Source organism: Microchirus variegatus (genome assembly GCF_963457635.1).
Source record: "Microchirus variegatus genome assembly, chromosome: 21".
NCBI lineage: Eukaryota > Metazoa > Chordata > Actinopteri > Pleuronectiformes > Soleidae > Microchirus > Microchirus variegatus.
In genome coordinates, this window is record NC_139822.1 from 19,672,398 (window position 1) to 19,695,216 (window position 22,819).

Here is a 22,819-nt window from a genome sequence, read left to right on the forward strand (position 1 = left end):
CGCGGTATATGCAGATTAGCGCACGCTACATGCTAATCGCCTAAACCCTGACCTCCTGTTGTCGCGAGCCCGACGCCATCTCTTTATACGCACTTTGAAGTTGTCGGAGACTACCCGCTGAGGTGTCGGGAGAAAATTTGAAGACAGCGGGAATTCTCCTTACACGGGGTTCCCGCTGTCGCGAAAAGCGTAATGTAAAGTTGGCCTTTCAATTCAATTCAATCCAATTTCTGAGTTGCGACTGCATAATGGAACGCTCCATTTCACCAAACGACGAAGAAGAAGAAGTGTTCGCACGCTAGTTATGTGTAAATACAGACAATATTACCGAGTAACATAGATAGTAGTGCAGATATGTGAATTATGCACCTCAGTGTAGTTACGAAGTATTTGTACCACTGGTAAACATTCTTAGTAGTAATAGTAGTATTTATTTTTTTTGTTTGTTATTTAATGACATATTTTCCTTTAGTCACTTACCGAAGTATCGACCGGTATCGCTAACGTTGGCTAGCCCGGTGTTATTTGTATTTCCAACTTGGTGGTTCCCAGTTCCTATGTAAATGGAACGCGGTGTCACGCGCCAGGCTCGCAAATAACGGGCACTTCAAAGGAGCCTGGACCATTACGTCACACGCGTCAAATAATAATAATAACGTCACTATTAACTTTGTGTGCGTTTGTTTTCAAAGTCGCGGCCCCTTTAAGAGCAGCCGGTGACGTCAGCGCTTTACTTGCTTTTGTTTTTAGACGAGGCAGGTTTTTCTTTTTTCCTTCTGTGTTTTTTTAAACATATATATACGTGAGCTTCAGACTCGGCGTCCAACACTCAAGACAGCAACGGCCGCCGCACCGGACCGCACTTACCGGGCTATAACCGCGTCATAACACCCCGCAGAGATGCCGTCCGACAGACCCTTCAAACAGCGGAGGACGTTCGGTAAGAAAAGCACCGGGGGCCCGGTTGCGTTTCTATCCGCCTGGAAGCAGCGGCTGAGCGGCGTCGCAGCGGAGCTAGCCCGGCCTCTGTTAGCCACCTAGCTTAGCGCTAGCTTAAGCGTAGGTTACGTGGTGTTTACATGTTTGTTGCCGGGGCTGGGGCTGTTTGTCAGCGCCTTATAACCGTGTTTCATGGATTAAAAATGATTAAAATGATTGACGGAGAGAAAGATTACGTTTCAAAAGTGTTCCAGTTGCGGTTACTCAACGTTTTAAAGTCGAATAAACAACAATGATGCGCAGTAATAGCACTAAATACTGACTAAATACAGTTAATCACAGGCGATTAGAAACCCGATTTGATAAAGGAAATAAAAGAAGTTAACGATTTACTTAGCTGCTGAGTTTGGGTAATGATTGAATTTTGCTTGTGTTCAGTCAATAAAACACATAAATCTACATTTTATGGACGCAAAACCTCTCAAGAACAAAGTGCCTGGTTTTATTCTCAACATCAACTTCAATTCCCTTCATTATCAAAGGCCCAGAGAATATTTACATGAGTAATAACGAGTAATAACTAACTAGAGCTGCAATAACTGACAACTAAATTAGTAGCAAACTGTTTTGAGAGTCAATTAATCCCCTTTTTTTCTGATTTCAAACTATAATTAAACATAAACAATGTGGTTTGTGGATAAAATAGCACGTTATTATCATCATTTTTGACCATGTGGACCAAAGTAGTGATTAATTGATGAGAATAGTCTACGGATTATTGGATTATGAAAACAATAATTAATAATAGCATTCTTCCATTACTATTAGTTAGCATCTCCATCCATCACTTTTGGGTCACTCTGTCAAGTTAGCGTCATTAGCTTTGGAGCTAGCCTGGACTGTGTGTGTGTGTGTGTGTGTGTGTGTGTGTGCAGTTAGCAGCTGCAGGAAAACAACATGTGCTGACACTTTATCCCAGTTCACGTGTTGTGTGATTTATGTGGTAATTTGACACCAAACCGCGGCCCCTTGTGCTGCGATGGGAGGAGACGGAGGCCGTTGCATAATCCTGCTTTACGACGCAAAAACATGGCAGAAGTAACCGAGTCATGGAGGGAAATCTGATTACAATGAAGGCCTCTTACTGGGGATCATGGGTCAATACCACCTTTTTTTTCCAATATCTGATACCGATATCAAAAACTCGAGGATCTACTGATACCGATATTATTCCGATAGTCATTTTAGACCAATTATGAACGTATGAAACTGGCAACAAACACATTTTCAGACGAGTCATCGTTCCCCAGCTGTGTCACAAATATTGTTTTCCCAAAAAGAAGAAATAAACCCAAGCCCAAACACGACTCAGTTAAAATATATAATAATATTGTATGGGATTTAAGGCTGGGTACAGTTCATATCGGTATCTGGAATTCGGTACAGGTATTAAACGATGCCTTATTTCGGTACTTATTAGCACTTACTACTTACTCACCTAGTTAGTTAGCTGATAATTACCAACGCGTCGATGAGGTGGATTTCGTCGTCACCGTTTCTAGCTTGACTGGCTTCAGGGGTAGTAGTAGCACTGCTAGCGTTGGTAGCTGATGCAGCCATAGACATATCACAGTAGACGCCGCATCGACCGCTACTGCCTATTGGCGCTGACGAGCCGTGGGGCCGCCATCTTGGACAGGTCGCCCGCTCCACACTGTCTTATCTGTTTGACAGCTCAATGCGCACTTTATCAATCGTAACTCTGAATTCAAAACTTATTTTCACGCGGGGTTTTTTTTGCTGCAAACGTCAAACATGTAGCTGTGATACAGAACACATGGTTCGGCGTATTTTAGTAGTCATAGTGGGATTAACAGTAATAGAATATTCAGATATAATATATATGTTATATGTAGGTATTTTGCAAACACTATATACACTATAAATATAAACAGCAATAGAAATCATAGAGTAATCATATATAAATGTGTATATATATATGTGTGTGTGTGTGTATATATATACACACACATATGTATATATACATACACACACACACACATATATATATATATATACATACATATATATATATATATATATACATAAACACACGGTATATATCAGAGAAAATGAAAATATATATAATTCATATACAGAGAGAGATACCAAATACCAGGCTCTGAAAAATGAACACTTTCCCATAATAATACAAATACACCCTGAATTTGAACACACTACAGACACAGAGAAACTCTCATATTTACTTGGGGAGATCACAACACAGTGTTTATTGTTTTCCACTATTATCTTGATTTTACAAATGATATCTTTCCCTTTTCCTTTTAAATTTTATGGAATCTCAATATTACTTAACAGAACAGATGCCTCTGGAGGATAAATCGTTAACTGCAGCCCACACCAGAGACACTGGATGGAACAGTAATAAACAACTGACAAAATCAGTTTTAGGTTCAATTAATCACCTTTTCTGGGTCATGTTCAATCCTACTTGTGAAAAGTAATCCCTCGAGCCCTGTTTTCAAACGTCCGTCTATTAACGCAGGAATATGCTGCACAATTCTGTTCTGGCATCGTATTGCTTCCGCTGCTCAACTAATAGTAGAACGACCGGTCCAAGATGGCGGCCGCATTTCTCGCGCCCCAGCAGCCAATGGGGCGTCTACTGTTATATGTCTATGGATGCAGCAGTCTGACTTTTTGCTGTTGGCTTTGTTGTTGACTTACCATTTCTGTTGTTCACAGTCGACCGATGCAAAGAGGTCCAGCAGATCCGAGAGCAGCACCCCAACAAGATACCTGTAAGACACACACACACACACACACACACAAGCTGATGAACAGTTAACATTAAATAAATGGGTGAATTACAGGCAAAGCTGCTTGGGACATACTTTGTTTCAGGTCCCGTAGATCAGTGTTTTTCAACCTTTTTTTTTGAACCAAGGTTGAAAAACATTGAAAAATATCACAAAATGTTAAAAATGATACTCTGTAGCCTATATTAACAATTTAGTCATTCTTATCAAAGTGTCTTGAGTATTTTTATCCATATTATTTGCAGATAATTATTTGTTTTCAAAAAATATTTTTAGACCAATTAGGTGAAATGATATCATTTCCCACGGCACACCTGACGATGAATTGTATCTACTGTGTGATTTGGAGCAGATTCATTTCACATTTAAGCCGTTTAAGAAATCTGTGAGCATGTGTTTCAGGTATTTTTAACTGTGATAAATGTCGTGTTATTAAAGCACACGCGCGAGTCCGCTGTATGTAGGTTAAACACAAGTCCAAAATAGTGCTGCCATAGAGAACAATAACAATGAGAAAGTCCTCTCTCAAAGGGAACTAAAACATTATAACTTTGAAAACACAAAGTCTTTTACACAGTACTGTAAAATCGGCCGACTGTTACAAACTCCATTTTTTGTTAAGTTTATTTTGGTTCTATTTATTTATTTTTAATAGCTAGTTTCATGCTGTAACTAAATGATTACGTTTGAATAACTGGTTACTGAAGTTAAAGGGATAGTTCGGAATTTTGGACATAAGACCTATTTTCCAACTATTTTCAAGAAATTTCATTCAGTTCTTCTAGTTGCCGAGTTCACTGATGCTATGGCTAGCGCAAGTCAATGATACATGTTAGCATGGCATTAAAAACACCGACTCCACAGTGCACCTGAGGCAAATCGATTGTAATCGATGTACATATCTGTGTTGATAGAATGATATTTGAAACAAAACTAACGTCGCATCGCATGGATTTTTGAGGGACTACTTTCTCAGCACTATATTTCCGGCAGCGGAATCAGTCCGCCGCTGCCGGAAGTATGACGCGCTGCTGCTGCTGCTGAGACATAAATCCTTCAAATTGCAAGGTTGGTTTTATTTCAAACATTCTATCAACACAGATATGTACATCGATAGTCTGCAGTTACAATCGATTTGCCTCAGGTGCACTGTGGAGTCGGTATGAGTGTTTTTAATGCCATGCTAACTTGTACCATTGATTTTGCGCTAGCCTTAGCATCAGCGAACTCGGCAACTAGAAGAACTGAATGAAATTTCTTGAAAACGTCTCCAGACGTCTCCATCACACCGGCTGAGTTGGAAAACAGGTCTTATGTCCAAAATTCCGAACTATCACTTTAAGCAACGTTTTGTCTTAGTTATAATTAAACGGCTATATTTCATTAGATTATTGGCCGTCAGCTGCCCAGTTAACTAAAACCTCTCGTACGTAAACCAAAGGGGTAACGGACGGAGTCGTCGTCCGTTGTACTGGATGCGGCACGTTTTCGAAAAGTAATTTCATTCTGCAATTACTCTCATTAGCCCGCTTGTGTCGGAGGCCGCTGATTCACAGCGCTGTTTTTGCTTTGCGGCTGCTGCAGGTCATCATCGAGCGTTACAAGGGAGAGAAGCAGCTGCCGGTTCTAGACAAGACCAAGTTCCTGGTGCCCGACCACGTCAACATGAGCGAGCTGGTCAAGATCATCAGGTGAACAACACGTGGGGTTATTTCACGGTGTGCGAGAGGGGAGCAACGTCCAAAAAAAAAATGACATAAATAAGGCTTCTTCCTGGCGTCCCCGGTTTTTCAACGAGGGCGAACCGGTGCGTCAGGCCGGTTCTTTGAGTGGGCGGGGGGGGGGGGGGGGGGTGACTCGTGGCGTGGTCGTCGTCGACGACCACACTTCTATGGAGATAATTTTGTTCCTTTATTATTAAATCAAATAGAAAAGATTTGAAAACAAGAGATTGGAGAGCAAAAAGCTGCGCCGGAGTCGGGTCAAACCAACCAATAGAAACCCTTCTCCCATCCACCAGCGTAGGCCCCGCCCACCAAGTGCTGTTGAATTCGCAACCAACTTGCAAATTTTTGAAGTTGCAAACAAAGAGGACCGATTTATAAGAAAAATGGTCGTATGTTTTTACGTAGAAAAAAAACGTTTTGATTGAATTTGAAGAAATGTTCTTTTTTCCATTGCAACCGGTTCCGTTTCGATCTCACATGTATTTTTTTTTGATTGCAACTTACTGTTTTTTGCTCTCAAATCTATTCTATTTGATTGAATAATAAAACACAATTATCTCCATACATTTCAAACAGACGTCAGACTATTTTACTAAAGCACTAGGAGATGCTGCGCTGCTAAATCACGAAGCGGGACCAGGGACTAGCCTACTTGTTTTTGACATGTTATTAGCAACATAGCCTTGACCCATGGCATAGCGAGGTCGTTTTGTTTTTTTAACCCTAAAGCAATCATTAGCCCTGTGCCTCTGACGAGTACCGCCAACCTCTTGATTCGGAACCAACTATTAGCCTCTTTTCCTGGGGATTTTGAAAAAACCTGCATGTTGTCACCAAAGTTATCCTGGGAAAAACCTTCCCTCGACCCCAAACGTCCCCTGTAAGTCGTACCTACTTGTGAGCAGGGAATTTTCAGATTACCAGAAACTCTAGAAGAACACCTTTTGCAGCAGTTTCAGTGTTGCCAACTTGGAGGGTATTCAACTCGCGACGAAGTATTCACAAAGAGAGCTCAGACGCTGGTTTAACATGTTACACGGATAAAATAACTTTATTTTAAACAAGACAAAGCGAAGAGACGCAAGGCAGCAATCTTCAAGGAGGCGGGGCAGCGGTCGTGGTCGTGGTCATGGCGGGAGCCGTCGTGGTCGTTTGGGCAGCGGTCGTAGTCGTGGCGGGAGCCGTCGTGGTCGTCTGGGCAGCGGTCGTGGTCGTGGCGGGAGCCGTCGTGGTCGTCTGGGCAGCGGTCGTGGTCGTGGCGGGAGCCGTCGTGGTCGTCTGGGCAGCGGTCGTGGTCGTCTGGGCAGCGGTCGTGGTCGTGGCGGGAGCCGTCGTGGTCGTGGCGGGAGCCGTCGTGGTCGTCTGGGCAGCGGTCGTGGTCGTGGCGGGAGCCGTCGTGGTCGTGGCGGGAGCCGTCGTGGTCGTCTGGGCAACGGTCGTGGTCGTCTGGGCAGCGGTCGTGGTCGTCTGGGCAGCGGTCGTGGTCGTGGCGGGAGCCGTCGTGGTCGTCTGGGCAGCGGTCGTGGTCGTGGCGGGAGCCGTCGTGGTTGTCTGGGCAGCCGTCGTCGTCTGGGCAGCCGTCGTCGTCGTGGCGGGAGCTGTTGTGGTCGTCATGATGGTGGTGCTGGTTGTGGAGAGGAAGAAAGATCAATTCAAACGTTGATTTAATCCGTCGCTCACTAACGTTTGTAGATTTCGACTCAAACTAACCTCGGACTGATGCTCGATGGACCAGCAGTTATGGTCGTTGAGGGCGTCATTGTTGTGCTGGGAGATGTTCCTCCGGGAATATCGGGAAAGCCCCAATCCTCATCGATATCGTCGAAAATTGTCCCCCCACTTGGAGCCTCCGTTACCGGGGTCCCTGATGACCCTGGATTTGGAAAACCCCAGTCCTCGTCGATATCGTCGATATCCTCGTCTATAAATGTCCCCCCATTTTCTCCCCCACTTGGAGCCCCCGTTACCGGGGTCTCGTCTGGATTTGGAAAACCCCAGTCCTCGTTGACATCTTCGATATCTTCGTCTAAAAATGTCCCCCCATTTTCTCCCCCACTTGGAGCCCCCGTTGCCGGGGTCTCGTCTGGATTCGTTTGTGGAGGAGTATCCCCAAAATCCCAATCCTCTACTATATCGTCCAATTCGTCCGCCCATGTCTCAGACGCATCTTCCAGAGCTCTTGGGTAACGTTTCTGCGCAGTCGATGCATTGAAACACGCCGCCAGAGCTGTGGTCAATTCTCCCTCGGGGTCCTGATAAATTATTTCAAAGAAGGAATCCTGCAAAACATTTTGGCATTAAATCACCCTCAACTGGAGAACGGGATAGCGCGTCAGACCATCCTTACCTTCTCTGCCGGTATCTTCACAAACACGACTCCTGATAGAACTGTATGCGTCCTCCAAGCGACGCCATCTTTACCCAGAGCCTTTACCCTCTTTATTCTTGTGCCTGGAGGCAGCATTACTAAAACATCTCTTGCTCTGCACGCCACCAGTGGCGCCATCGCCGGCCGAGGAGGGCGCTGACAGGTGGCCACGCCAGTCATGGTCGCCTGGAGCAAATGGTTGAAGTAGCGCAGCTTCAGCTGGTGAAACCTGGTCCCGTTTGACGTCTGAAGACAACAAGTTTAACCATTAGGTCACTTGACAGCAGATTTCAGATGCATTGTGATTAGCTGGGAACAAGATCCAATTACCCATGATGCAATGTGGCAGCTGGCATACGGAAACTTCAGAAGCAGCCATGGCCCCAAGGTTCCAATGGTCACATGACAGCGGTTCTCTCGCGCCAGCCTGCTCCCATCTGTAAACAAAACCAATAACGACGTAAACGAGTATTCTGCAGGTCTCAAAACGAAAAAAAAAAAAAGACACGTTTGTATCGGGTTCCCAGGCAGCAAGTCTGTGTGGAGCCCCGTATGGGTGTGGACCCACCCTTATGGGTCCCAAAGGGGGGGGTTTGTCCATGATTTCAATGGTGGACCCACCCGTGTCCCCGTATGGGTCCCCAAAGGGGGGGTTTGTCCATGATTTCCATGGTGGACCCACCCTTATGGGTCCCAAAGGGGGGGGTTTGTCCATGATTTCAATGGTGGACCCACCCGTGTCCCCGTATGGTTTCAGTACCACGGGCAGTTTGCCCACTTACAACCCTTTCCAGGTAACCTGGGTACTAAGTGGACACGGGCTAACCGCCAATTGTACGTGTCGACTCTGCACAAACTTCTGCGTTTGTGCTCCCCCGATTTCTTCTTTGCGCTGTTTTTCTGACCCAGGGGCGGGGCTTAGGAAGCAGCCTGCCGATTGGCTACCAAGTGACGGAGCGCAAACGCAAAAGAGCCGGAGCAAACAAAATGTTTTTTCCGATCATGTGTTGCGACAAACAAACTCACCGTGCAGCTGCAGGTTGGCGTGATGAATTAGCGAGAGGCGAACCAGCATCGACCCGTTGCCGCAGACGTACCGAGGGCGTCCGAATCCTGAGGCCTCGTCGTCATCCTTGCCGTCACGGTTTTCTACGACAGAAAAAAGGAAATACGTAGGGCGCAAATTGCCAAAATGGACGCCAAAATTCAAAATGGCCGACTTCCTTTTCAGTTGAGGCCATGGCTACGTCGACCTTTTTTCTTTGTCTTGGTCGAGAACATCTTCCCAACAAGTTTTGGGAAACTCTGCGGAAATCAATTTTGCCTCGGTTTTCACCTTGGGTAGGGGGCGCTACAGAGCCCTTGAGCAACGCACGGGTCCGGGAACTACGCCAATTTCGCCCAGACATGACCTCCTAGCCGAGGTTCGAGAGTTTTTATGCTCGTTAACGGCCTCAAAAATGAGCGCAAAGACACAGAGAGAATAATAATAATAAAATCAGGCCTTAAATAATAAATAACCATCACAAGACACAGGAAAAACAATCAAAAAGATGAGGTTTGATTCACTGAGATGAACAAACTCCACTCAATCAACTACAAAACCAATGTTTGTCTAAATTATAATGTGAACAAAAACATTTTATAATGAGTGAATCAATTAAAACACATTTTAACTCCATTTAACAATTAAAAACATTAAATTCAATTTGATTTAAACATTAAATGCGAGAGCGTCTGACATGATGTCAGTGATTTCAAATCAGCAACACCAGAGTAAAAAAAATATTTAAAAAAGTCAGGTGACGTCAAAAATTGACGTTAAATCACATAATTCTTGAAAAACAAAGCCAGTTTTTTTTTTGCGGTTTCTACCTTTGACAAACTTCCACACCGACACCGGGGAGAACCCACGGACGCTCTGGGGCTTAGAGCGCGACCACAGCAGCTCCAGACCGTCACGTGTCTCCCAGCTCGGCGCCGCCGCCGCCGCTGCCGTGTTGAGCCGGGCTAACGTCACCAAAGTGACCCAAACCCAGGCCATCATCGTTCGTCCGGGAGCCACAGACATGGTCCTGTTAGTGCACAGAGAGAAGAGAGTCCAGGCTGCACCTCCTGCTACTGCTGTTCCTCCTGCTACTGCTGCTACTACTGCTGTTCCTCCTGCACCTCCTGCACCTCCTGGTCCTGGTCCTGCTGCTACTACTACTACTGCTGCTGCTGCGCCTCCTGTTCCTGCTGCTCCTTTTGCCACAGCTGCAGCTGCCTCTAAATGACACCTGCAGCTGCTGCTCATTGGCTTTAATTAGCAGAGGTGAAGCCTTCGCTGTGTGAACTTGACTCCGCCCACTGTGCGGATGTGACCCCGCCCACTCTGAACGTGACTCCACCCACTCTGTGAACGTGACCCCTCCCATTGTGCGAATGTGACCCCACCCGCTCTGTGAACGTGACCCCGCCCATTGTGCGAATGTGACCCCGCCCACCCCGAACGTGACTCCACCCACTATGTGGACGTGATCCCGCCCACTCCGAGCGTGACTCAGCTCACTGCTAATGTGACCCCGCCCACTCTGTGAATGTGACCCTGCCCATTGTGCGAATGTGACTCCGAACATGACTCCACCCACTGTGGACGTGACCCCGCCCACTCCGAATGTGACCCCGCCTGTGACTCCATCCACTCTGTGGACGTGACCCCGCCCATTGTGCGAATGTGACTCCGCCCACCCTGTGAACGTGACTCCACCCACTCTTTTTTTTTTTTTTTTTCTTTTAACGAAAGATATATTTTCCTGGAAAACTTTACGAAACAAAAGTGAACGACAAAATAGGAAAAAACAAATTTAACAGAACAAAACGTGGATTTTATTCGTTTTGAAAATGCACTTTTTGTTTTCCGTCTGGAACTCGTTTCGCAATAACGCAAATATGATCTGACAAACGTTTAGATGCGACGTCGGATACGAGCCACGAATCCGTGTCTTTGCGCTCATTTTTGAGGGCGCTAACGTTCATAAAAAATTAGTTATGACGAATTTCCCGAAATTCGGTGGGAAGATGTTCTCGACCAAGACGAAGAAAAAAGTCGACCGTAACCATGGCCTCAACGCAACAGGGAGTCGGCCATTTTGAATTTAGGCGTCTATTTTATGTCGATTTGCACCCTTCGTAAATGAGTTTGACACATCAAAGCTGAAAAGTTGTTGTGAGGACGCTATTTTTGTTGTTGTATTCTGATAGTTTTTTTGAATTTCTGTCCCCACCAGACGTCGGCTGCAGCTGAACCCCACGCAGGCCTTCTTCCTGCTGGTCAACCAGCACAGCATGGTGTCCGTGTCCACGCCCATCTCTGAGATCTACGAACAGGAAAGAGACGAGGACGGCTTCCTGTACATGGTCTACGCCTCGCAGGAGACGTTCGGCTGTTAGGGAGGGGGTAGAGGGGGCGGGGTCAGGGGGCGGGGTCAGGGTCGGCGGAGAACTGACCAGAACCCACTCAACTCCATGACCCTCCCTGTTCCGTTGAAGTAGCTCCGCCCACTTAGTCAGTCAGTATACATGTGACACACTTGTCCCCGCCCCCCCTCTGTCGACCCCGCCCCCCCCCCCCCCCACGCACCTTTATCACGTCGGTCAGTAAATGCAACACTAGCTTCTGAAGCAAGAGGGAGACGCTGAGAGCGCTTTACTTCACCCACCTGCTGCTTCTGTCCCGCGTGGACCGAGCGCTCTTATTTTGAAAGGGGCGAGACAAACCAATCAACGGGAAAATAACCGTCTTTGTCGTCTCCTCTTGGCCTCACGTTTTTCCGGGGGCGCGTTAAACTTTTTGCGCGTGTCGTCGTAGCGTAGAGTTGAGCTTTAGACGCCATAAAAAAAAAAAAAAAATGTAACGTAAGTAAAAAAAAAAAAAAGTATGAGCTTCTCTTTTTTTTTGCACATAAATTAACGCAAATATAAAGTCGGATGATGTTTTTTTTCCTACTGTAATAAAAGATGACGCTAACCGCTGTACGACTCCCTTCCTCGAACGCGTCACCGATTGCGATGCATGTCGGAGGGTTTTATAACGTTTCTGTTGATTTTTACGCGACAAAAAATGTTTTTGTTTGAATTTTAACGTCTTATTTACGATGTGATTTTTTTTCTTTCTCCAAACCAAAAAGTGAACGTTTGTGTGTGTGTGTGTGTGTTTGAGACGATATTAAGGATCATGTGTTTTCTTTGTTTGACGGCTGTACATAAACGCGTCGCTACAACCGGATTCAAAGCATTTGCCAATAAATAATAATCATAATAATAATAATAAAACATTGCCTTTAAACTGTTTGTCGTGTCTTTTGTACTGGAGACGACGTTTGTTGATTTGTCTTTTACCAGCAGATGGTGCTGTTGACGCGCTAACGTACAGTCGTCGAGACTAAATTAGCGTCGCGGCGTCACGGAAGTCTTTAAAATACTCCAGGCTGTGACTCCGCCTTTCGCCGCGTCAGCTGACCGTCACAAAGCAACATTCAAGCACTTTCAATGACTATCAAGGAAGATTTTCAAAACTTTCAAGGGCCTTGAAAGTTTTTGTTTTTTTTTCTTTCTCCAAAATTAACTCTTTCAATTATTGAAGGACCCATGAGGAAGACTTTCAAGGAATTTTTTGATTCACAGAATTTCAATGACCCATGTCTATTTAGGTCATGATTCAAAAATTTCAAAGGGCCTTGAAACTTTTTTTTTCTCAATTCACACTTTCAATGATTTCCAGGACCCATGAGGAAAACTGTCAAGGGCTTTTATTTCTTTGATTCACAGAATTTCAAGGATTTCAAGGACCCATGTCTATTTAGGTCATGATTCAAAAAATTTCAAGGGCCTTGAAAAAAAAAAAATTTCCTTCAAATTTACAAACTTTCAAGGATTTCAAGGACCCATGAGGAAAACTTTCAAGGGCTTTTATTTCTTTGATTCACAAAATTTCAAGGATTTCAATGACCCATGTCTATTCGGGTTATGATTCAAAAACTTTCAAGGGCCTTGAAAATTATTTCTTTTTTGGATTTTTTTTTTTCTTCAAATTAACAAACTTTCAAGGATTTCAAGGACCCATAAGAAAAACTTTCAAGGGCTTGTATTTTTTTGATTCACAGAATTTCAAGGACCCACGTCTATTTAGAATTGTTTTTTTTTTCTTCAAATGTACAAACTTTCAAGGATGATTTCAAGGACCCACGTCTATATAGGTGATGTTCACACACTTTCAAGGATTTCAAGGACCAGATTAACTGAATTTATTCCTGGATTAGGCTTTCGTCGCGGTTTCCTTGCAGATTTTTCCATAAAAGAAAAACAAACGTATAAAAGATAGCGATTGATTTTATTTTACAAAAAACATGATGTTCAGGTCGTGACTCTCTCACACACACACACAAGCTTTTTGTGTGTCGTTGTGTGTCGGAATAAGAGTTCCCTCCTTCACTAAAGTCCTTATTCTTACATTTTCCTCGACATAATTCCTTCCACTGAAGCAAAAAAACAAACAAAAAACACAGACGTGACAAAGGCACCGAGCCAGCAGGGGGCACTGTCGCCCCACTGTGGACTTGTTCCTGTCAAGGCAGCGTAAAGTTAGCTAAACAAACACTTAGGAGCGGAACTTTTCCATGTTTTCACCACACATTTTTTCTTATTTTAAATTTTTTTGTTTTAATTATTTCTAACTTTGAGGTTAAAAATGTAGTTTCATCGTCGTCGTCGTTTTGTTTCACGACTCATTTTTATTTCTGATCTGAAGAAATGATGAAACCGTGTGTGTGTGTGTGAGAGAACTGGTCACACAGCTGCAGGTTGGAGGCGGAGCTTCTGTGATGGAGGCGGAGCTTCTGTGATGGAGGCGGAGCGATGAGAAACTTCCTCCTTTACGCCATACTGAAGAAAAGAGGAGACTTTTAATCATTTATAATATTTAAATAAACATTTAAAAAAAAACAAAGAAAAGTCTGAATTCTGAAATCAAAAAGTGTGAATGAATGAACATGTGAATGAATGAATTTGTGGATGAACGTGTGGATGTGGATGAATGTGTGAATGAACGTGTGGATGTGGCTGAATGTGTGAATGAACGTGTGGACTAAATGAATGTGTGAACGGCCGTGTGGATGTGGATGAATGTGTGAATGAATGAATTTGTGGATGTGAATTAATGAATGAACGTGTGGATGAGGATGAACGCGTGGACGAAAGTGTGAATGAACGTGTGACTGAACGAACGTGTGATTGAATGATCGTGTGGATGAACGTGTGACTGAACGAATGCGTGAACGAACGTGTGGATGTACGAACGTGTGACTGAACGAACATGTGGATGTGAATGAATGAATGAATGAATTTGTGGACGAAAGTGTGAATGAGCATGTGGATGAATGATCGTGTGAATGGACGTGTGGATGAACGTGTGACTGAACAAACGTGGATGTGAATGAATTAATTTGTGGATGAACATGTGGACAAGAGAGTGAATGAACGAAAGTGTGGATGTGGATGAATGAATGTGGATGAATGAATGTGTGGATGTGGATGAATGAATGTGGATGAATGAATGTGTGGATGTGAATGAATGAATGTGGATGAATGAATGTGCGGATGTGAATGAATGAACGTGTGACTGAACGAACGTGTGAATGAATAAACGTGTGGATGAATGAATTTGTGGATGAACGCGTGGACGAAGGTGTGAATGAGCATGTGGATGTGGATGAATGAATGTGAATGAATGAATGTGTGGATGTGAATGAATGAATGTGTGGATGTGAATGAATGTGTGACTGAACGAACGTGTGAATGAAATAATTTGTGGATGAACGCGTGGACGAAGGTGTGAATGAACGTGTGGATGTGAATGAATGAACGTGTGGATGTGAATGAATGAACGTGTGACTGAACGAACGTGTGAATGAATAAACGTGTAGATGAATGAATTTGTGGATGAACGCGTGGACGAAGGTGTGAATGAGCATGTGGATGTGGATGAATGAATGTGAATGAATGAATGTGTGGATGTGAATGAATGTGTGACTGAACGAACGTGTGAATGAAATAATTTGTGGATGAACGCGTGGACGAAGGTGTGAATGAACGTGTGGATGTGAATGAATGAACGTGTGGATGTGAATGAATGAACGTGTGGATGTGAACGAATGAACGTGCGGATGTGAATGAATGAACGTGTGGATGTGAATGAATGAACGTGTGGACGACCGTGTGACTGAACGAACCTGTCGATGAGCGAGTCCCTCATGTTGGACGCGATGGCTGACGGCGTCGCGGCGTCGCTCAGTCTGAGGACGCTCTCGATCACCGACAGCTCCGTGCTGGTCGTGTCCAAACCGCAGAACGCGCACCAGTCGTTGACCACCATCCCCGCCGCGATCACCTCACTGCCCCGGTTCACGGTGCCGGCCTGGACAGGAAGTCAGCGCAGACAACGTTCTACTCTCCGTTCTCCAATGTATTTTAGTGCTAATTAGCGAATGCTAAGCTATTTATTTATTATTGAGCTAGTTTAGCGTGAGACTCACCACCAGTGGGACCTGGAGCAGAGAGGACAGTTCGTCCTGGTCCTCGATGGACGTCTTAGGGTGAACCAACCCGCCCTGATTACTGAAGGCACAGTAAGAACCTACGAGAACCTGCTCAGCAATCGTCTGACGGAACACCTCCACCTTCAGGGTGTCGGCCAGGACCTCCTCCGTCTCCTGTAAGACACATTCACAAACTTTCAAGGACCTCCTCAAACTGACATTCACAAACTTTCAAGGACCTCCTCAAAGTCACAAACTTTCAAGGACCTCCTCCGTCTCCTGTAAGACACATTCACAAACTTTTAAGGACCTCCTCAAACTGACATTCACAAACTTTCAAGGACCTCCTCAAAGTCACAAACTTTCAAGGACCTCCTCAAAGTCACAAACTTTCAAGGACCTCCTCAAACTGACATTCACAAACTTTCAAGGACCTCCTGAAACTCCCAAATTTTCAAGGACCACCTCTATCTCCTGAAATACACATTCACAAACTTTCAAGGACCTCCTCCTTCTCCTGTAAGACACATTCACAAACTTTCAAGTACCTCCTCAGAGTCACAAACTTCAAGGACCTCCTCAAAGTCACAAACTTTCAAGGACCTCCTCAAAGTCACAAACTTTCAAGGACCTCCTCAAACTGACATTCACAAACTTTCAAGGACCTCCTGAAACTCCCAAATTTTCAAGGACCACCTCTATCTCCTGAAATACACATTCACAAACTTTCAAGGACCTCCTCCTTCTCCTGTAAGACACATTCACAAACTTTCAAGTACCTCCTCAGAGTCACAAACTTCAAGGACCTCCTCAAAGTCACAAACTTTCAAGGACCTCCTCAAAGTCACAAACTTTCAAGGACCTCCTCAAAGTCACAAACTTTCAAGGACCTCCTCCGTCTCCTGAAAGACACATTCACAAACTTTCAAGGACCTCCTCCGTCTCCTGAAAGACATTCATAAACTTTCAAGGACCTCCTCCGTCTCCTGAAAGACACATTCACAAACTTTCAAGGACCTCCTCCGTCTCCTGAAATACACATTCACAAACTTTCTAGGACCTCCTCAAAGTCACAAACTTTCAAGGACCTCCTCAAAGTCACAAACTTTCAAGGACCTCCTCAAAGTCACAAACTTTCAAGGACCTCCTCAAACTGACATTCACAAACTTTCAAGGACCTCCTGAAACTCCCAAATTTTCAAGGACCACCTCTATCTCCTGAAATACACATTCACAAACTTTCAAGGACCTCCTCCTTCTCCTGTAAGACACATTCACAAACTTTCAAGTACCTCCTCAGAGTCACAAACTTCAAGGACCTCCTCAAAGTCACAAACTTTCAAGGACCTCCTCAAAGTCACAAACTTTCAAGGACCTCCTCAAAGTCACAAACTTTCAAGGACCTCCTCCGTCTCCTGAAAGACACATTCACAAACTTTCAAGGACCTCCTCCGTCTCCTGAAAGACATTCATAAACTTTCAAGGACCTCCTCCGTCTCCTGAAAGACACATTCACAAACTTTCAAGGACCTCCTCCGTCTCCTGAAATACACATTCACAAACTTTCTAGGACCTCCTCAAAGTCACAAACTTTCAAGGACCTCCTGAAACTCCCAAATTTTCAAGGACCACCTCTATCTCCTGAAATACACATTCACAAACTTTCAAGGACCTCCTCCTTCTCCTGAAAGACACATTCACAAACTTTCAAGGACCTCCTCCTTCTCCTGAAAGACACATTTACAAACTTTCAAGGACCTCCTCAAAGTCTCAAACTTTCAAGGAACTCCTCAAAGTCAAACTTTCAAGGACCTCCTCAAATTCACAAACTTCAAGGACCACCTCCATCTCCTGAAAGACACATTCACAAACTTTCAAGGACCTCCTCTGTCTCCTGAAATACATATTCCCAAACTTTCAAGGACCTCCTCAAAGTCACAAACTTTCAAGGACCTCCTCTGTCTCCTAAAGTCAAATTCCCAAACTTTCAAGGATTTTTTCAAGGACCCGTGGGAACCCTGAAGTGCAACTCCATCGGTGGCGGGACACGTTTATCTGAATATCAACTTAACTTAAACTCAAGCAGCATTTTCAAAAGCTTTCAAGGCCCTCAAGGACCCGTGGGAACCCCGTGTGTGTGTGTGTGTCTCACCCTGTCGAGGTCAGGATGCACCAGAGCAACGTAGTCGTTGCAGGCGACCACGTTGCCGAGCGCCGACAGTCGCTCCTCCACTCGCTGCAGCTTCACCGTGTCGGGCAGACTGTTCCTCATGTGCTGCAGCTCCTGGTCCGTGGTGTTGTTGGGAACCAGGAGACCGTGACGGTTTCCTGTCCGCCGCACAAACGTCACACAGTTAAACACACACACACACACACAGAGTCGTACAGAGAGTGTGTGTGTGTGTGTGTGTGAAGACTCACCCACGCACATCCTCCCGATGATGCGACAGCCTGCGATGGAGGCGTGAACCACGGGGATGGTTTCTGACAGCTCACTTTCAAACACACTGCGAACACACACACACACACAGTCAGTGTTACATTATGATGATAATAATAATAATAATAATAAAAATAATAATAATCCAAATCCAAGGACTTGTGGGGACCCTGAAGTGCACATCCACACATTTATCTGAATATCAACTGAACTTCTTTCTTTGACACATTTCAAGCACTTTCAATGACCCACGTCTATTTAGGGAAATTTTCAAAAACTTTCAAGGATTTCAAAGTTTCCATAATCTCCATAAACCAGAGCTGACAACAGTGCTGCAGTCTGTATACGTCGTCTCCTTTTAGAACGCCAAGTCTGACTAAGTACAATCGGACTATAGTAGTCTGACTAAGCGTATATAATCAGACTATAGTAGTCTGACTAAGTACAATCGGACTATAGTAGTCTGACTAAGCATATATAATCGGACTATAGTAGTCTGACTAAGCCTATATAATCGGACTATAGTAGTCTGACTAAGCGTATATAATCAGACTATAGTAGTCTGACTAAGCCTATATAATCGGACTATAGTAGTCTGACTAAGAGTACACAAGCAGGAGTAATCAGACTATAGTAGTCTGACTAAGCGTATATATTATCGGACTATAGTAGTCTGACTAAGTGTATACGTTTGGACTATAGTAGTCTGACTAAGTGTCCACATGCAGGAGTAATCGGACTATAGTAGTCTGACTAAGTGTCCACATGCAGGAGTAATAGGACTATAGTAGTCTGACTAAGTGTATACATTTGGACTATAGTAGTCTGACTAAGTGTATACATTTGGACTATAGTAGTCTGACTAAGCGCGTTACATTTGGACTATAGTAGTCTGACTAAGTGTATACAATTGGACTATAGTAGTGAGACTAAGATGAGCTGGATTTTACTCCATCGTCTTAGTCCGACTAAAAGCAGACTTTTAACATGCATGTCGAGTTTTAACAAACATTTATTCGCATAATCGATTAATCTGTCGACTCATTTCTCGTGTAAACGTTTGGTCCATTAAATGTCAACAACATGTTGAATAATGGAAAAGACGACGTTCTCAAATGTCCTGTTTTTGTCCACAAACTCAGTTTTAATGATTTATTTGAGACGAAAACCAGAAAATATTCACATTAAGATCATTTAGTGGACTCGCAAAGAGGCTGTGGCAGAACATTCAGCCATTTAATTTGAGGGAATTTGTACTGGAAAGTCCTCGAATCGGATTAAATTAGATTAAGATGGAGCGAGAGAGAGACAGAGGTGACTATTTATTATATTTCCTCAAAGTACCAGCAGAGGGAGCTCATGTACCAATGTATGAGAACCATGGGCTTACAAAATACTGTCGTCCTTGTTCAATGAAGTTCTCTGAGCTCCAGTGATGTCACGTGACCATGTGACCCGAGGTAACGCCGCGACTACAGCGCGACCGTGAAGGTGCAGCGCTCACACTCACCTGTAGAAGTTCTCTGAGCCGCCGATCGCCACCAGACAGTAGGTGTTGGTGAGTTTGGCGAAGCAGCCGATCTCGTTGTTTTTCTCGAACGATGCTCGGACGGCCATGACGACAGAGACGAGGTTTCAGCGCTAACACTGAAAAACAAACTGACAACAAACAAAAACATCAACAAAACACAAACAAACAAAGCACAGCTGCTCCAGATGAGCTGGACGCAGCTCAGGGGCTTAATAACTACGTGACAACTGACTGGCTACATAACAAGTAAACCAGACTATAGTAGTCTGACTAAGCGTATGCAATCGGACTATAGTAGCCTGACTAAACGTATGCAATCGGACTATAGTAGTTTGACTAAGCGTATGCAATCGGACTATAGTAGTCTGACTAAGCGTATGCAATCGGACTATAGTAGCGTGACTAAACGTATGCAATCGGACTATAGTAGTTTGACTAAGCGTATGCAATCGGACTACAGTAGTCTGACTAAGCATATGCAATCGGACTATAGTAGTCTGACTAAGCGTATGCAATCGGACTATAGTAGCCTGACTAAGCGTATGCAATCAGACTATTGTAGTCCGACTAAGAATATGCAATCAGACTATAGTAGTCTGACTAAGAGTATGCGATCGGACTATAGTAGTCTGCCCAAGCGTATGCAATCAGACTATAGTAGTCTGACTAAGAGTATGCAATCGGACTATAGTAGTCTGACCAAGCATATGCAATCAGACTATAGTAGTCTGACTAAGAGTATGCAATCGGACTATAGTAGTCTGACCAAGCGTATGCAACCGGACTATAGTAGTCTGAATAAGCATATACAATTGGACTATAGTAGTCTGAATATGCGTACAGATACAGTAGTAATCGGGCTATGGCAGTCTGACCAAGCGTACACATGCATGAGTAATCGGACTATAGTAGTCTGACTAAGCGTACACATGCAGAAGTAATCGGACTATAGTAGTCTGACTACTTAACGAGTTAACCAGTTACGAAACACCATTAAAATAACATTTTTAGCCGATTCATGTTAGGGCTGTTTATTTCTCTTTTCGGGGTGAACAATGTGTTACACAGTTGAAGAGTTACGTCTGTGAAATGACTCAGCACAAATGTGTTTGTCAGCAGTTTCATAATTTGTCTAAAAATGACCGTATCGGAATAATATCGGTATCGGAGACCAAACAGCGGTATCGTCCCATCCCGAGAATGAAATGCCCGGCTCCGTAACAAGCTAACCGACTAACTAACAAGCTAACCGGCTAATTAACAAGCTAACCAACAAGCTAATCTGCTACGTAACGAGCTGCGCGGTAAAATCGCGAGCTAAACAACGATGTGAGCGTCTACACCGTGAGCTGTCAGACTGAATTACAAGCTAAATATTAAATAACTTAGCTACGCGGCTAATTTACGCGCTGAAGAACGAGCTCCGCGGCCCGAGGCGACCGAGTGAGGCGACGAACAGTTCCGACTTCACCCGAAGTGAAGTTTCATTTCAAACATTTAAAACAAACGTCAGTGAAAACGGGAAACATTTACCGGGACGAGTTTTGTGGCCTTTGCACGAGCGTGTGTGGCGTTCTCTCTGCTCCACTCCTCGACCACACGTGTTCTTTTCCGCTTCCGGATTGACGTCATGACGTAATGACGCACACTGCGTCATAGAAAAAATACTGAGGGGAGGGGGGGGGGAAAGAGGAAAATAAGAACTAAAGTGCGTTTTATTGATGTTTCAAAGTATGTTTATGTTGTTGTTGTTGGTTTTGTGAACACTTTAAAGAGCCGGACATTTTTTGACGTACGAACCGATTAAATAGTGACGAAAAACAAACAAATAAACCAACAAGAAAAGGCAGAAAATGATGTAGATCCGACTTAGACAGCAATAACATACACACATGATCATGTACTGTAGCACAATATAATATACACATAAATGATTAATATTCACGAATAAATAAATACATTAATTTAAAAATAATACTTCGACGACAACAAAGTTAATTATGCTAATAATATGAACAATCATTACAAAAATAGCATAATAATAGCAGTAATAACAGGTACTTTTTTACAGTATTATACTTTTTTCTCCATTTGTTTTGCATCATATAATGATGTAATTTAATCTTAAGTACTTTTTTTAAATGGAGATTACGGTTGAACAATGTGGGTCAAATGAGTTATTGTGATTTTGTGCAACTTTTTAAATATTTTACGTCTAAAAATAATTCTTAAAAAGCAAGTCACTTTAAACAATGTTAGCAATTAGCGCACAGATGCACACTGAATGACATGGATTGTCTCTGACATAAAATAATATGACATTATAACTGATTGGCTTAAATTAAATAGTCTGCTTAATTTGGGCTGGGTTAAGAATTTGCTTTAAATTGAATTTTGCAGAATAAAAATCTTTAAAATGCTTTTTCTCTTTGTTCTACTGATACTCCTGCTCCTGTGTGTGTGTGTGTGTGTGTGCGCGCACGTAAAAAAAAAACAAAAAAAAAACAACCTGCATGGCAACTGCGCTCGTCCCCGCCTCTGTCCACGCGCAGTGCCGGGGTCGACGCTCCGAGCCAATCACGTCGACGCTTCCGAGTGACGTCTCGGTTTGTTGACACCGCCATTAGCTCGCCGCCTGTGTGACGTCACTGCTGAAGGCGGAGGGCGTAGACAAAGAGCGTGTCTAGCACGTGAGGAGGTATCACTCTGATGTTTTTTGACAGTCTGTTACAGAGACTCATGAAGTCACACTTGGGGGTCGACTCTCAACGTTAATGTCACGTCTGTGGCTTTTGTTTCACGGTGAATCGGTCGTGCGCGTAATTCCGTTTCATCTTTAAAGGTAAACATGTTGTTACGAGGTTAGCGTGCGCAGAAGTACCGCGTACAGAGCTGACATTGACTGATATTGGTAAAAATGGCGAGCCAAATTGAACATTTGCTATTGCTTTTAGCATTTTACATTTAACTTACTATTTAGAGTTAGCATTTGAGCATTTTATATTTCATGTACTATTTAGATTTAGCATCAGCTAATGCATTTAGCATTTTACATTTGATTTATTATTTTGCATTTTGCATCAGCTAACGCATTTAGCATTTTACATTCAACTTACTATTTAGAGTTAGCATTTAGCCTTTTATATTTCATGTACTATTTAGATTTACCATGAGCTAAAGCATTTAGCGTTTTAAATTTGATCGTTTATTTACCATTTTACATTTGATTTACTATTTCAATTTAGCATTTAACATCAGCTAATGCATTTAGCATTAAATTTAACATTTAGATTTTTACGATTTAGATTTAACATCAGCTAATACATTTAGCATTTTACATTTACATTTAAGCAAAAAACTATTATTATTGACTGCTGTTGCTAACAATGACTAGCTTGAG

The 22,819-nt window shown here is 43.6% G+C and overlaps 2 protein-coding genes across 2 annotated transcripts; one reads left to right on the forward strand and one right to left on the reverse strand.

Annotated features, from left to right (window-relative positions):
• The first annotated feature begins 754 nt into the window (after positions 1-754).
• map1lc3a (microtubule-associated protein 1 light chain 3 alpha) lies at positions 755-12,201 on the forward strand. Its single transcript, XM_083907706.1, has 4 exons — positions 755-940; positions 3,706-3,761; positions 5,364-5,470; positions 11,144-12,201. The coding sequence occupies exons 1-4, from the start codon at positions 901-903 to the stop codon at positions 11,304-11,306; spliced, it is 366 nt and encodes a 121-aa protein (XP_083763832.1). The 5' UTR covers positions 755-900; the 3' UTR covers positions 11,307-12,201.
• Positions 12,202-12,649: 448 nt separating this feature from the next.
• Positions 12,650-21,050, reverse strand: eif6 (eukaryotic translation initiation factor 6). The gene is made up of 7 exons (XM_083907703.1): positions 20,953-21,050; positions 19,399-19,547; positions 17,870-17,955; positions 17,601-17,776; positions 15,446-15,622; positions 15,143-15,327; positions 12,650-13,796 (listed from the first exon to the last, which is right to left on the reverse strand). The coding sequence occupies exons 2-7, from the start codon at positions 19,503-19,505 to the stop codon at positions 13,787-13,789; spliced, it is 741 nt and encodes a 246-aa protein (XP_083763829.1). The 5' UTR covers positions 19,506-19,547; positions 20,953-21,050; the 3' UTR covers positions 12,650-13,786.
• Between the last annotated feature and the right edge of the window lie 1,769 nt (positions 21,051-22,819).

What these genes read in the sequence shown, in the direction of transcription:
- map1lc3a (XM_083907706.1), top strand. Translation starts at nt 901, where the DNA reads ATGCCGTCCGACAGACCCTTCAAACAGCGGAGGACGTTCG. An exon ending in CAAACAGCGGAGGACGTTCG is followed by an intron (nt 941 to 3,705) that starts GTAAGAAAAGCA and finishes TGTTGTTCACAG; the next exon opens with TCGACCGATGCAAAGAGGTC. An exon ending in GAGCTGGTCAAGATCATCAG is followed by an intron (nt 5,471 to 11,143) that starts GTGAACAACACG and finishes TGTCCCCACCAG; the next exon opens with ACGTCGGCTGCAGCTGAACC.
- eif6 (XM_083907703.1), bottom strand. Translation starts at nt 19,505, where the DNA reads ATGGCCGTCCGAGCATCGTTCGAGAAAAACAACGAGATCGGCTGCTTC. An exon ending in GGCTCAGAGAACTTCTACAG is followed by an intron (nt 17,956 to 19,398) that starts GTGAGTGTGAGC and finishes GTGTGTTCGCAG; the next exon opens with TGTGTTTGAAAGTGAGCTGT. An exon ending in TGCATCCTGACCTCGACAGG is followed by an intron (nt 15,623 to 17,600) that starts GTGAGACACACA and finishes TGTGTCTTACAG; the next exon opens with GAGACGGAGGAGGTCCTGGC.